The sequence below is a fragment of the Symphalangus syndactylus genome, chromosome 23 (assembly GCF_028878055.3).
Source record: "Symphalangus syndactylus isolate Jambi chromosome 23, NHGRI_mSymSyn1-v2.1_pri, whole genome shotgun sequence".
Lineage (NCBI taxonomy): Eukaryota > Metazoa > Chordata > Mammalia > Primates > Hylobatidae > Symphalangus > Symphalangus syndactylus.
The window spans coordinates 44,652,192-44,665,528 of NC_072445.2; the positions used below are offsets into that span (position 1 = coordinate 44,652,192).

The window sequence follows — 13,337 nt, forward strand, 5'->3', positions numbered from 1 at the left end:
GCTTATCTACCCCAGGAGCTTCTACACACCAGAAAGCCGGTCGTTAGGTTAAGTAATAGAAAACAGGCCGCTAGTACTTAAGGCCCACAATCCTTCCCAAGATTGGCTGCGCTAACTCGCGGGTCCGGCCCGTTGCCAGGCACCAGCTTTGTTCCTCGCTCTCCGCCATTTTGAGCGGTTACGCAGTCTCTTGCAGCTTTCCTACTTATGTCGAAAACCATGCAGTTTTTAAGTACTGAAAAGTGGTAAGGGAAACAGATTTGAGACACTGTTACTTTACCCTTTTCAGTGCAATCTAAGGCCCTACTACACCTCCTGAAAAGGCTCTATTTAATACAGTAATTGTAAACACAAAGGGATCGTAGCCTAGAAAATCGTATGCCAAAACCCCAAATGTAATTTGGAATGGAAAAAAACGGCAAAAGAAATACGTACCTATTCACAGGAGCAATAGCTTTAGAAACAAGTCACGAGCTCTTTTGAGGAAAAGTGTGGGCGGCCCTGAAAAGGGCCTTTGATTTGAGAAGTCGAGATGTTGAATTGTTTAAGCGGGAGCATTAGCCGCCGAAGCCATAAAGAGTGCGTCCCTGTCGCTTGAGGGCGTAGACCACATCCATCGCTGTCACAGTCTTGCGTTTGGCATGCTCCGTGTAAGTGACAGCATCACGAATCACGTTTTCCAAAAACACCTTCAGAACACCGCGAGTCTCCTCATAGATGAGACCAGAAATGCGCTTAACACCCCCGCGACGAGCAAGGCGCCGGATAGCAGGCTTGGTAATGCCCTGGATATTATCTCGCAGGACTTTACGGTGACGCTTAGCACCTCCTTTACCCAGCCCCTTTCCGCCTTTGCCACGACCAGACATGCCGAACACACCAACAGAAAACGCCGCAGAAATCTGGAAGACAAGTGAAGGTAGTACCCTTATATTCCGGGAATTCGGACCTAATTGAAGACTGAGAACGCACATACGGGAACTTTGGTACTGCCTGCTGGCCCCACCCCTCTCAGATTAGACCGGGAGGACGTTACCAACGACTCAGTTCCCGCCGGCAGAGTGCGCTCTTCATGGAGGCATCAATGCAAGTCTTGCGTTCCCAAAGAGGAAATTTAGGCGTATTTTAACAAGTAAATGAGATTAAATACATTAACATGTTTAATATCATTTGCTGCTTGGGATGCTCTAGGACGACTGAATAGGAGCTTCAGCTCACAAGACCGGAACTACAGCAATCTCCTTCCATGAGGAGTTCAGCTTTGTCCCCGTAGGCACGGTGCCTCGGGCATTTCTGTTGCTTGCTCTCTTGGGGACGGAACCCCCTTAGGAAGTGTTTGAAAACTGCAAGATCTCACCCTCTCCACCACCAAGCCAAGGGAAATCTGACCAAAAGGATTTTCTTCCCGAAGAGAAAGACATGGATAATTAGTGATCCCGCCGGGCGTTGCGGCTCACGCCTGTAATCCCAGCGCTTTGGGATGTTGAGGCGGGCGGATCACCTGAGGTCGGGAGTTCAATACCAGTCTCCAACATGGAAAAACCGCGTCTCTACTAAGAATACAAAATTAGCTGGGCGTGGTGGCGCATACCTGTAATCCCAACTACTTAGGAGGCTGAGGTAGGAGAATCGTTTGAACCCAGGAGGCAGAGATTGCGGTGAGCCCAGATCACACCATTGCACTCCAGCCTGTGCAACAAGAGCGGAACAACGTCTCAAAGAAAAGAAAAAAAAAAAAAAAATTTGATCCCACGAATTCTGGTCCTCGCTGTGGACGCCCGTGTTACATTTTTGGCTTATTTTTCTTTCTTCCCTGTTTATTAAAATTTATAATTCTTATTTAAATATCTAGCTAACTCGCACATCTAAACCTGGAAACTCACTGGTGTGTTAATGTTTACTTCTCTATTGTTAGTTTTCTTTTCTCTTTGATGCTGGTAGCAGCCTTTATCACAAGAGAATTGGCAACCTGTAATGGGCCAAGTTATTGAATAGGCGACTTCCTACAGCCTTTTAAAATAAAAGGTAGTGTTGGGACTCAGAAAACAGTGCTGCAAAATGAAGCCTCAGCAGTAAGTTTTTCTCCTTCTCCCACCTTTTTCTCCTTCCCATTCTTCCCCGAAGCTAGCTATAGGAACTAGACTCCTTCCTCCCCAAGATGGAACATATAAACCAAAGCTAGACCCAAAGCTAGCCATAAAACCTAAAAAATATTAATCCAACTTTCCTTCTGCCTTTTTGTGTGAAAACTGGCAGTAAAGAAATTGCCTGGCCTACCTCGTTTGATTGTAGGTCATAAGACCCCGATTTAAGAGAGGGCTTGTCCTATTCCCAAGAGGAGAGAATGCTGCCCAGAAAGTCCAAGAAGAATCTAGACAGGCCTTGCTGGGCTATTATCATTAGCTCAATCTATTAGCATTAGCTCGTACCCTTTGTGTCCAATCATATTTCTACACAGCTGTCCATACTTTGTTGAATCTAAGCATAAAAATGTATGATTTCCCCTGTATCTTTGGGTCTTCTGTTCGAAGGCTACTGGGTACATGTTAGTTAATTTGTATGTCCTGCTAGACTTACAAATGTTAGGATTTCTACTGTGAAAAGAAATCAAATATGTAGAAACTAAACAAAAAGGAACTGTAAATTGCTGCCGTTAAAATCCCAGCAATATCAAAATTCTGTGAGACTGTGATATTTAGGAAGAATTTACATGCTTCTATAATAATAGTATTTACACATTTGTATTTAAATATATAAAATTGTAATTTAATAGAATATTAGTTAATACATTACTGAATTCTCTTTTTTTTTTTAAGTTTTTTCGGCTGTAAGTTTATTCAGTGCAAAATAATCTTCTCCAGTTTTACTGAGGTGGCTGACCAGAATCCAAATCTGCCTCTAAAGTGGAATTCGGTTGTTGACCCAGCCCCAGCCTTGGCTTTCTTGTCAGCACCAGGGGACACAGCACTCCGTCTGTAGGTATCTCTGTTGGCTTCCCCTCTTGTGAGTCTTGCAGGTTGCTCACCCTCCAGACCTTGAGGCGGAGGCCTGCCAGTCTCTGGGCGGCTGCGATGTAGGGTGCAGGCACAATCTCTGGGGGCAGATGAAGGTAATTACGGAGATACTGGATGCCCTCATTGGTGAGGTACCAGTAGAAATGTCTCCAGGCAAACTGTTCCTTCAAGTAGCCTCGGGACTTGAGAGACTGTGTGGCCTTCATGACATGAAGGTTGGGCACATTCTTGTCTGCCAATTCTAGGTGCTTAGGCGTGTGGACATCATTCTTGGCCACCATGACTCCCTCCTTAAAAGGGAGTTTATAAATGGCAATCCGGTTCTTCTTAGGCATCAACATCTCGGCAGCTGTAGGGTCCCGGGCCGGGGCTGGTACATTACTCAATTCTTAAACTTGCATGGGTGTATTGGTTTCCTATTGCTGGTTTGAAAATTTATCACATTTTATGATTAAAAAATACAAATTTATAATTATATAGTTTTTAAAATTGGGACTTAGTCACAGATCTTACTGAGCAAAAGTGTCAAGGTGTTGGCTTGATATTAACTAAAGAAATAAAGAACCTGTATCTTTTCCCTTGTCTTTTTACCTGATAGATGCCACTCTCTCCTTAGATCATGGTCCTTTTCTTTCATTTTGAAAGCCTGCAATTTATGGCCAAATTTTTCTCATGCTGCCATATCTCTAGTTCTCTATTCCAATTCCCTCTTCCACTTCTAAGAATCTTCGTAATTATATTGGGTTAATTCATAACATGCAATATAATCTCCTTACTTTAAGGTCAGCCAATTAGTAGCCTTAATTCCATGGAAACCTTAGTTGCCCTTTGTCATGTTACCTAACAAAGACTCCAGGAATTTGCAGACTCCAGGGATTAGGATGTGGTCATCACTGGGGTAGCCTTATTCTGCTTAACATAGTGGATCATAATATTTTTAGAATCTGATAGAAAGCTATATAATTTGTTCTGGGAAGGGGAAACACATATGGCCACATTTCTGCATATAATTTCAGAAAGTTGTTGTAGTCCCCTCAAGCTGATGTAGACCTTAGTTTAGATATTTACTTCTGGAACTACAGAAAGCAAAAATCGACTGCTATCCCCATGTAAATTTGCACATGAAGCTACTTAGTATTTTTAGTTTTCATTTTTCTAGGTTTTTCTTGCTGCTTTCATTTTTTTTCAGTTGGGTTTTGTTTATTTGAATGTTTATATATGCTTTGTATGTGCTGTGTTCTGTGTCCATCTATGTGCCGGACAGGGAGTGGGAAGTTGAAAAATAATTACGGGACGGGTGTGGTGGCTTATACCTGTAATCCCACCATTTTGGGAGTCTGAGGACGGTGGATCACCTGAGGTCAGGAGTTCGAAACCAGCCCGGTCGATATGGAGAAACCCCATGTGTACTACAAATATAAAAATTAGTCGGGCGTGGTGGCGGGTGCCTGTAGTCCCAGCTACTCCAGGAGAATCTCTTGAACCCGGGAGGCAGAGGTTGCAGTGAGCCGAGGGCACGCCACTGCACTCTACTCTGAGCAACAACAGCGAAATTCCATTTAAAAAAAAAAAAAAAGTAATAATGTAGAATACTATTCCTTTTTTAACTGGGTTGAAATTCTAAGAATATTTTGCATATAATATTTTAAATATTTTTAAGATACAAAAACATTTTGTAAAAATTCTAAGTATTCTACAATGGATGCCATTCATAACAGTTTATGATCTCAAGTAAGGTTTGTAATTACAAAGAATACAGTAAAACTTCAATATCTTTATATATCAGTATATAGAATAGAAAAATTGTGGTATTTCTAAGTAGAATGACAAATTATTTTTTCATTTAAAAATTGCAACTTTTGCCTATTAGAATAAAATGAACACATATGAAGTCAACCCTGAAAGAAAAAAAGTCAAAAACAACTTTGAGGAAGTGACAAGAAAATATTTTAGGATTAGGGGTGTTTCTCTCCTGGACTCCCAGTCATTACTCCCAAATGGTATTTTGCCAGTGGCCAAACTTTTCTTTAACTAAACCAAGAACAATTTTGATTATTAGTGCTGCATCCAGGCACCGGTGTTCACATTTTTTCAGTTTTCATGCACATTACTTTTCTTGCTTTCCTTATATTTTGAAGAATTTGATTACATTATTTTAACCAGCTAAATTCGCCAATGCTGTGATGACTAAACCGGAATTAAGGAAGACATTCCTTTCCCTCGCACTATGTTAGTAGCAAAAAAAAATTAATTTCAAAAGTTCTTTTCTTATGAAACCATTTTGACAAGGGACACATCACAGCACAACATAAGAAAAATGTGCATATGAGCACAATGGGCCAGCCTTCTAACCAGCACTTGGAGTAAAGCAAACATGCTACGGTTAAGTACAGCATTTTGCCTTCAACCAGTGAAAAGAACTGTGGTCTAGACCTACACAGCAGCAATCTCCTCAAATCAGGATAAAACCAAACCTGTTGGTGGCAAACACAGAAAATATGCAGGTAATTACAACTCTATAGCTGAAAAAGTGGGTGGCTCTTAAAAGAGCCTTTGGGATTGGGTATGAAGACGTTAGAATTACTTAGAACTGGTGTACTTGGTGACAGCCTTGGTGCCCTCCGACACGGCGTGCTTGGCCAGCTCCCCGGGAAGCAGCAGGCGCACGGCCGTCTGGATCTCCCTGGAGGTGATGGTTGAGCGCTTGTTGTAATGCGCCAGGCGGGAAGCCTCGCCAGCGATGCGCTCGAAGATATCGTTGACGAAGGAGTTCATGATGCCCATGGCCTTGGATGAAATGCCGGTGTCGGGGTGGACTTGCTTTAGCACCTTATACACGTACACGGAATAGCTCTCCTTGCGGCTACGCTTGCGCTTCTTACCATCCTTCTTCTGCGCCTTGGTCACCGCCTTTTTGGAGCCCTTCTTTGGGGCAGGAGCGGACTTTGCAGGTTCAGGCATGATAAACACTTCGTCCACAACCTAAAGGGAAATGCAAGTGTCCTCACTCTGCAGCTGGTAATATTTGTAGAGCTCCTATCCTAAACTGGCATTTAAAAGCTTACACATTGATTGGATAAATTGTCTTGTGTGCCCTGTGGTATGCAAATTAGGTGATTCTCGCGTTTCTTTGCAATTGGTTGGTTGTTCTAGCCAATCAAATAGCGTTATTTACAATTCGACTTCCAAGTATAATAGTTTCTTACTTGCTAACAAAACTCACTTTTATATTTTTGTCTTCACTGCTCAACATTGTCTTTGAGATTTCAAAATGTCCGGACGCGGCAAGCAAGGCGGAAAGGCCCGAGCCAAGGCTAAGACCCGCTCTTCGCGGGCCGGGCTCCAGTTTCCTGTGGGCCGAGTGCACCGCTTGCTCCGCAAGGGCAACTACTCCGAGCGAGTGGGGGCCGGCGCGCCAGTGTATCTGGCGGCGGTGTTGGAGTACCTGACCGCCGAGATCCTGGAGCTGGCGGGCAACGCGGCCCGCGACAACAAGAAGACCCGCATCATCCCCCGACACCTGCAGCTAGCCATCCGCAACGACGAGGAGCTAAACAAGCTGCTGGGTAAAGTCACAATTGCTCAGGGCGGTGTTCTGCCCAACATCCAGGCTGTACTGCTCCCTAAGAAGACTGAGAGCCACCACAAGGCCAAGGGCAAGTAAAACGAGAACTCGCATATTGGCTTTTTACGGAAGCAATCTTAACCAAAGGCTCTTTTCAGAGCCACCCATGTATTCATTAAAAGGGCTCACATTTTCTCTATCTAAGTACCTATTGCAGTTTTCTTTAATAATTCGTCCACCTATAAGTGGGTGTTCTTACACTATGAACCGTGAAACAGCATCCATTTTAAAGATGCCATAAAAATACTTAAGCAAATTGTCCGGGTGCGGTTGCTCACGCCTGTAATCCCAGGACTTTGGAAGGCCAAGGTGGGCGCATCACAGGGTCAGGAGTTCCAGAACAGCCTAACACGGTGTGAAAACACGTCTCTACTGAAAATACAAAAATTAGCCGGGCGTGGTGGCGCGCGCCTGTAATTTCGGCTACTTAAGAGGTTGAGGCAGGAGAAAAGCTTGAACCCCGGAGGCGCGATCTCGGCTCACTGCACTCGTTTGGGCTACAGAGCCATACTCTATCTCAAAACAAAAACCCAAAAAAGCAAACTAATTAAAATGCAAAGAGACTTTGTGTCACATGTAATTTACATCGATCAATGCAGCAGCTCGTTAGGATTGCAAAGCTGTTAAAAGGCCTGAGAAATACAGGAGAGAAGTTAATGTTTGTCAGTGTTTACATTTACATACAAATATAGTTAGTGACTTAAAGCAACAGAACCAGAACCAACCTTTTATTGTCTTTTGTATGCATCTTAATGATACGAAATAACCTGTAATTTGTAAAGATTTTTGGGTTTGTTTTTGCAAGCCACTTTCGACTCTACTGAGCTAACCCTAATTAATTATAAATAGGAATACAAACCTACATCCTCTGGAACCAGATGGCCCTTAGGTGGTGTTTCTTAGCACAGTGTTCAGCATGACTTAAAAGGGCACACTGGTCTTTTTGTGCCATTTATAAATTTGGCTTTTTTTTTTTTTTTTTTTTTTACAGCAGATTACACAAATACCAGTTGAACTTGTAAAAGATAAGAGAGTGCGTTCATGAGGATGTCATATTGTGGTGAAATTAAATATGCTCATGTAGCTTAACATCAGGTTTCAAATTGTTACTTATGAGTTAATAGTCATGGTGCATTTGGAACAAATTATTGAAAATATCTCCAAGTTTAAATAGACAAATCAAGATATGAAATTAGCCTTTCTAAACTTAAGAGGGTAGAAAGAAATCACTTGGCCAATCACAACTAGCGCGCGCCTTTTTAAAACGTTGATCAAAGCCAGTTTCAGTGCCAACATTTGAAAAGAAATTAAGACACGTCATCCTAGTAGCTAGATACAATTTTGCAAAGGAGAATCAAAGTAGGTTTTAAATAAAAGCCAGAAACATGGCACAGAGGCGAAAGGGTTGAAAACCCAGCAGTTAAAGGAGATGGACTGAGGAAAGTTTTAATATTTGGTCTACATGCAGGAGATGTTCTGTCAGGGAGTGGACGTTTCCACCAATCGAGCTGCAGGGGAATGGCTGCCTTGTCCAATCAGAACAGGGCTGTCTTTATATATACGGGTAGAAAAGGCTAGCCTTTTGTTTTTTCGTCATTTAGCAGGGTTTAGAAGTTCGCAATGGCTCGTACCAAGCAGACTGCTCGCAAGTCCACGGGTGGGAAGGCGCCACGCAAGCAGCTGGCCACTAAGGCTGCTCGAAAGAGCGCTCCGGCCACCGGCGGCGTGAAGAAGCCCCACCGTTACCGGCCCGGCACTGTGGCTCTGCGCGAGATCCGCCGCTACCAGAAGTCGACAGAGCTGCTGATTCGCAAACTGCCATTCCAGCGTCTGGTCCGTGAGATCGCGCAGGACTTCAAGACCGATCTGCGCTTTCAGAGCTCGGCGGTGATGGCGCTGCAGGAGGCCTGCGAGGCCTACCTAGTGGGGCTCTTTGAGGACACCAACCTATGCGCCATTCACGCCAAGCGAGTGACTATCATGCCCAAGGACATCCAGCTTGCTCGCCGCATTCGTGGGGAGAGGGCGTAAATTGTCTTGTGAATGTGTGCTAACCAAAACCCAAAGGCTCTTTTCAGAGCCAACCACCTTTTCTATAAAAGTTGCTGTGTACTGTTGCTGTCCGTAAACTGGAACCTCTGTTCAGTCAAGGTAGGTAAGCATTCTTAACCTCTATCCGTCCCCCTTCCCCTTACGGAATTGGTGTAAAAAGCCTTATTATAATTGGGCAGTTCTTAAAACAGCCTTTAAGGTACTCTAGTTTTAATTTCTCTTTGCTTTGGGGGCCGCTTTCTTAGGCTTGGACACCTCTGGCTTGGGAACTTTCTTGGCCACCTTTGACCAACCAAACTTCTCCAGCAGCCCCCACCCGCAAAAGCCTTTGGGGTCTGCTTAGTACTCTTTGGAATAAGGACGCCCCAAGCTTTCGTGGGCCTCTCGGCTGCCGGGACAGCTGTCTTGGGCATTACTGCAGCGGCTTTTCTGGCCTCGGTCTTGGTTTTCCTAACACCGCCTGGTTTAGCTGGAACGAACCCGAGGCGCTGCTCTCGTTAGCACGAAGATGCCCTCGTTTGTTTTCAAGGCCTAACTTTATTCAAATAATTTTAAAAAATTTGTATTTATTTTTAGGGACGAGGTCTCACTATGTTACCCAGGCTGGCCTCAAAACTCCTCAACTTGGCCAGGCGAGGTGGCTCAGGCCTGTAATCACAGCACTTTAGGATGCCAAGGCGGGCGGATCACGTGATGTCAAGAGTTCGAGACCAGCCTGTCCAACACATTGAAACTTCGTCTCTACTGAGAATACAAAAATTAGCCGGGTGTGGTGGCACACGCCTGCAGTCCCACCTACATGGAAAGCTGAGGCAGGAGAAGGGCTTGAACCTGGGAGGCGGAAGTTGCAGTGAACCGAGATCGCACCACTGCACCCCAGCCTGGGCAGCAGAGCTAGTCTCCATCAAAAAAAAATCCCCAAACACAGACAAAACCACCAAAAACTACTCCTTAGCTTAAGAGATTCTCCGGCTTTGGCATCCCAAAATGCTGAGATTACAAGCGTAGGCCACCGCGAACGGCAAGGCCCGGCTTAATGCAGCCGCTCTTCATATCCTAGCCGCCAACACCTACTTGAGCGCGGCCACAGGCCGCTGCGCTTCTTGGAGGCGGCTAAGTCATTAGTGATGAACTCACAGAAGGGCCCTGGACGTCTTGCGCTTCACTGCAACTTCGGACTTGCAAACCTTTTTCTTTACTTCAGTCTTTGACTTGGGAGACAGACCAGGAGTCACGGCATGTACAGTTTCGGACATGATTGTAGGTTTGGATATCTAACAGTTAAAAAAAAAATCAGGCTGCGAGTGTGTCTGTGATTACGTGTATGTCACACACAGACACGCTGCGCGCTGATTGGTTCCCAGCTCAGTCTTTCAGCTTGGCAGCAACCTAGTCTCAACCCTGTTTCTGAGTTGTGTTTGCTGAAATTCAGAAAAGCAAAATAGTTTAAATTTCCTGAGGAGGAATCACACCAATTCTATTCTACAATGAACTGGAACGGCTAAGGCTTTATGATCTTTACATTTTCTTTCTCTAGTTTTTATTAAGGCAGCCTCGGCCTTTATCAAAAGCCCCAACTTTCAGAGATTCACAATTCAGAGGGACAACTTCTTGGTTTTCATTTAAAATATAAATTCTTCCATTCGTGTCTTCAATTGCTTGCTGTCTTCTAATAATAGCCTACACATTTTTGGCTTCTCATACATTGAACAACTACTTGATTTTCACTGAGATTTAACGAGGAAATCTGTTTTATATGAGAAGAGAAACAACAGGTTCTTTTTGAATTTCTCCACAAGAAGAGCATTACGGATACTTAGAACAACAGCTCTTTCTGATAAAATTAGTTGGGACTGAAAATATTTCATGATAGCTTCTTGTAACTATTTGGACGTTTAGTTAATTTGGGAGGGTTCCAGTAAATGTTCAACGTTTCCTTGGGAAAATGGGAAATACAATGATCAGTGATTCTCCTGACATTGGGACTGTTTGCATAGCTGAACTCAGGAGAGATCCAGGAAAGGTCATAAAACAGAGAGAGTTTGAGTCGTTTAAGGGTCAAAAAAATTTTTTTTTTAATTTTTACTGGGGGAAATTAGTTATTAAAATATTCATGAGTCTTTGGGCTCAGGGGTCTGTCATGCTTGGTGACATGGGGAAGATAGACTTTGGCAAAATATTCAAGTACCAGGATCGAGGAATATACACACAAGCACCACACACACACAAAATTCCCTACAGAGAGAAATTTAAAAAACAGCCATGTTTCATATTCAGTACTACATTTCTTGTTTAAACAAGGATATAGGCTTATAGTGATGAAGTACAGCTTATGTTCGATATGAGAAGAAAATGGAGTGATGATAGAAAGTGACTTAACTGATTTTCTTCACTCCTCAATGTCTTGAACGTATGCTGATCTGGGGAGCATATACATTTCTATGTTTTACTAAGACTATGAAGGAGATAAATGCTGGGAACAGACAGAGCAAAGCCCAAAAGGTGAGGGTTTCACACTTTCTGATGTCATCAAAATACAAACGACTTCATGTAGCAAATTAAACTAGGACATGAACAAATTAATAAATGTTAATAAAAATTAAAATCAAATGTTTGAGATGAGACATGAGCTAAATATGAATCACGTTTACTTTGGGTGTGTATTCACTTTTTTTGGAGCCCATGTATTTCTAATCTTAACATGGCTTTGACCCATTTTATATTTATATTTTATATTTACATTTGGTTTCCTGGAGCACCAACAAAGGAAGAACTGACTTGTAGCCTTCCAACCGCAGGAATTCTCTAAGGTACTGTCCTATTTGCCTTCATGGGTTTGTGAGTTAGTTTCTTACAGGTAACTAAAGTCTCTCCCTTCAGGCCTGTCCTCTTGCCTAAGTATCAAACTTGGATTTCTAGATGATTGCTGGATATCTGCTTGTTCATCTTCTATACCAGACTCTCAGTATGACCATCCTCATCTAAGTAGCTTCTGTCTAAGATTGCTGGATATTGGCTTAATTGTTTACGTATATCATACCCTCAACATATCCAACCACATCTAGGAAGCAACCTTTCAAGTGACATTCCTATATATTCTACTCACAACAACACTATTGCTTTGTTAACTGACACTCCAATTATTCCCTTTCCTTTGTTGCCAAATCCAATCTCTTACTAAGTTTGGTGAATTCTTCCTAAATTCATCTTTCCTTGTTTATTTGCCTTTTCATGGTTGTAATTCTTGCTCTTCTATCTCTTCTTTGGACTGGCTATTTTTATAGCCTTTTTATGGGTGGCTCCTTTCTCTCATCCCTCTGTGCTGTCATTCATTCTCTTCATTGCTCTGGGTGAAATATTCTTCATATGAGCTTCAAATTTACATGCCCCATCTCCTTGTAGCTTTATGTTTTCTTCACTTAAAAACTGGTTTTCTCTATTCTTATAAGCCGTGAAGAAAAAGCTGGATTCATATAGCTTTAGATTTAAGAATAATCTTAGTATGGCAATCAAACTCTTTTATATGGCCTTAAATCAACAATCTGGCAGTGTGGTTTAGTAGAAGCATGGAATTTGCAAACATGATGACATGTATTTCAGTCTTCTTTTGCCCCTTAGGAGCTATGTGATCTTGGTCTAATTATACTACCTTGCAGAGTATCTTTTTTCAGTTCTTTTTCTTCTTTTTTTCTCTCTCCCCTACCCTGTTTTAAACTTCAAACTAATCTAATGACATACTTTGAAATTTTTATATTGTTCATTCCCCATCTCTCAAAATAGATGAGATCTCTCTCTGTTTTGAATTCTTACATTGATGTCTTTCTTTCTTTTCTTTCTTTTTTTGAGATGAAATCTCACTCTGTTGCCCAGCCTGGAGTGCAGTGGCGTGATCTTGGCTCACTGCAACCTCCGTCTCCCTGGTTCAAGTGATTCTTCTGTCTTAGCCTACTGAGTAGCTAGGACTACAGGCGCGCGCCACCACGCCCAGCTAATTTTTGTATTTTTAGTAGACACTAGAGACGGGGTTTCACTGTATTGGCCAGGCTGATCTCTAACTCCTGACCCTGTGATCTGCCTGCCTCCGCCTCCCACAGTGCTGCAACTACAGGCATGAGCCATGGCACCAGGCCCCCTACATCGATTTCTTAAAAGGCCATTATAATCTGTTTCGTATTATCTGCATACTTCTCCACTTTTAAATCTTCTTAGTAGTTTACAAACATCTAAAAGTACAGATTGGTATTATAGTACAGCATACAAATATTTATGTAAAAAAACTTGCAGAAATACATATAGGGAGTTGTGTGGAACCAGAACATAACTCAAGTGCCATTAACTTTCCATTTCTTTATTTTGCCTTTATGGCTACTCCCCAAATGATTGTTTTCTGCAGCAGTAGGCCCTGTGCAGTATTGTTGACATAGTAGTGCTTGACTTTTTATTTTTCATTTTAAATTGAATAACTGGGTGAGGCATTATATACCACTGAGGATGCAGATCAGTTATAAAATAGGTAACTCGTTCAAGTTTTCACCATTTAGCTCTCAGTGGCCCATACTATGCCTCTCTTTCTAAGAAAGATTTTATTTTATTTATTTACTTATTTATTTATTGAGATGGAGTCTCACTCTGTCACCCAGGCTGGA

At 42.6% G+C, this 13,337-nt stretch overlaps 3 protein-coding genes and 1 pseudogene across 5 annotated transcripts in view; 2 read left to right on the forward strand and 2 right to left on the reverse strand.

The window, feature by feature from the left end:
• The window catches only part of LOC129473356 (histone H3.1), a 36,935-nt gene extending 36,017 nt beyond the window's left edge, over nucleotides 1–918 (reverse strand). Inside the window, exon 1 of the mRNA XM_063632756.1 lies at nucleotides 584–918. Within this exon, the coding sequence (XP_063488826.1) occupies nucleotides 584–869 (286 nt within the window). The 5' untranslated portion in view covers nucleotides 870–918. The remainder of the gene's footprint in view (nucleotides 1–583) is intronic.
• LOC129473357 (uncharacterized) overlaps nucleotides 1–13,337 on the forward strand; it is a 64,812-nt gene that overhangs the window by 42,526 nt on the left and 8,949 nt on the right. The window contains exons 1-2 of one of the 3 annotated variants that reach the window (XR_010119138.1): nucleotides 8,214–8,790; nucleotides 9,268–11,296. Coding sequence is in view for 1 of the 3 variants with exons in the window: in XM_055263786.2 (XP_055119761.1) it covers nucleotides 8,251–8,606 (356 nt within the window). In the remaining 2 variants the exon portion in view is untranslated. Of the gene's footprint in view, nucleotides 1–8,213; nucleotides 8,791–9,267; nucleotides 11,297–13,337 lie in introns of those variants that run through there. The other 2 variants (XM_055263786.2, XR_010119139.1) reach the window with 2 other exon arrangements.
• LOC129473364 (small ribosomal subunit protein eS10-like) lies at nucleotides 2,864–4,484 on the reverse strand (annotated as a pseudogene).
• LOC129473368 (histone H2A type 1-D) lies at nucleotides 6,234–7,191 on the forward strand. Its single transcript, XM_055263802.2, has one exon. The coding sequence runs from the start codon at nucleotides 6,286–6,288 to the stop codon at nucleotides 6,676–6,678; it is 393 nt and encodes a 130-aa protein (XP_055119777.1). The 5' UTR covers nucleotides 6,234–6,285; the 3' UTR covers nucleotides 6,679–7,191.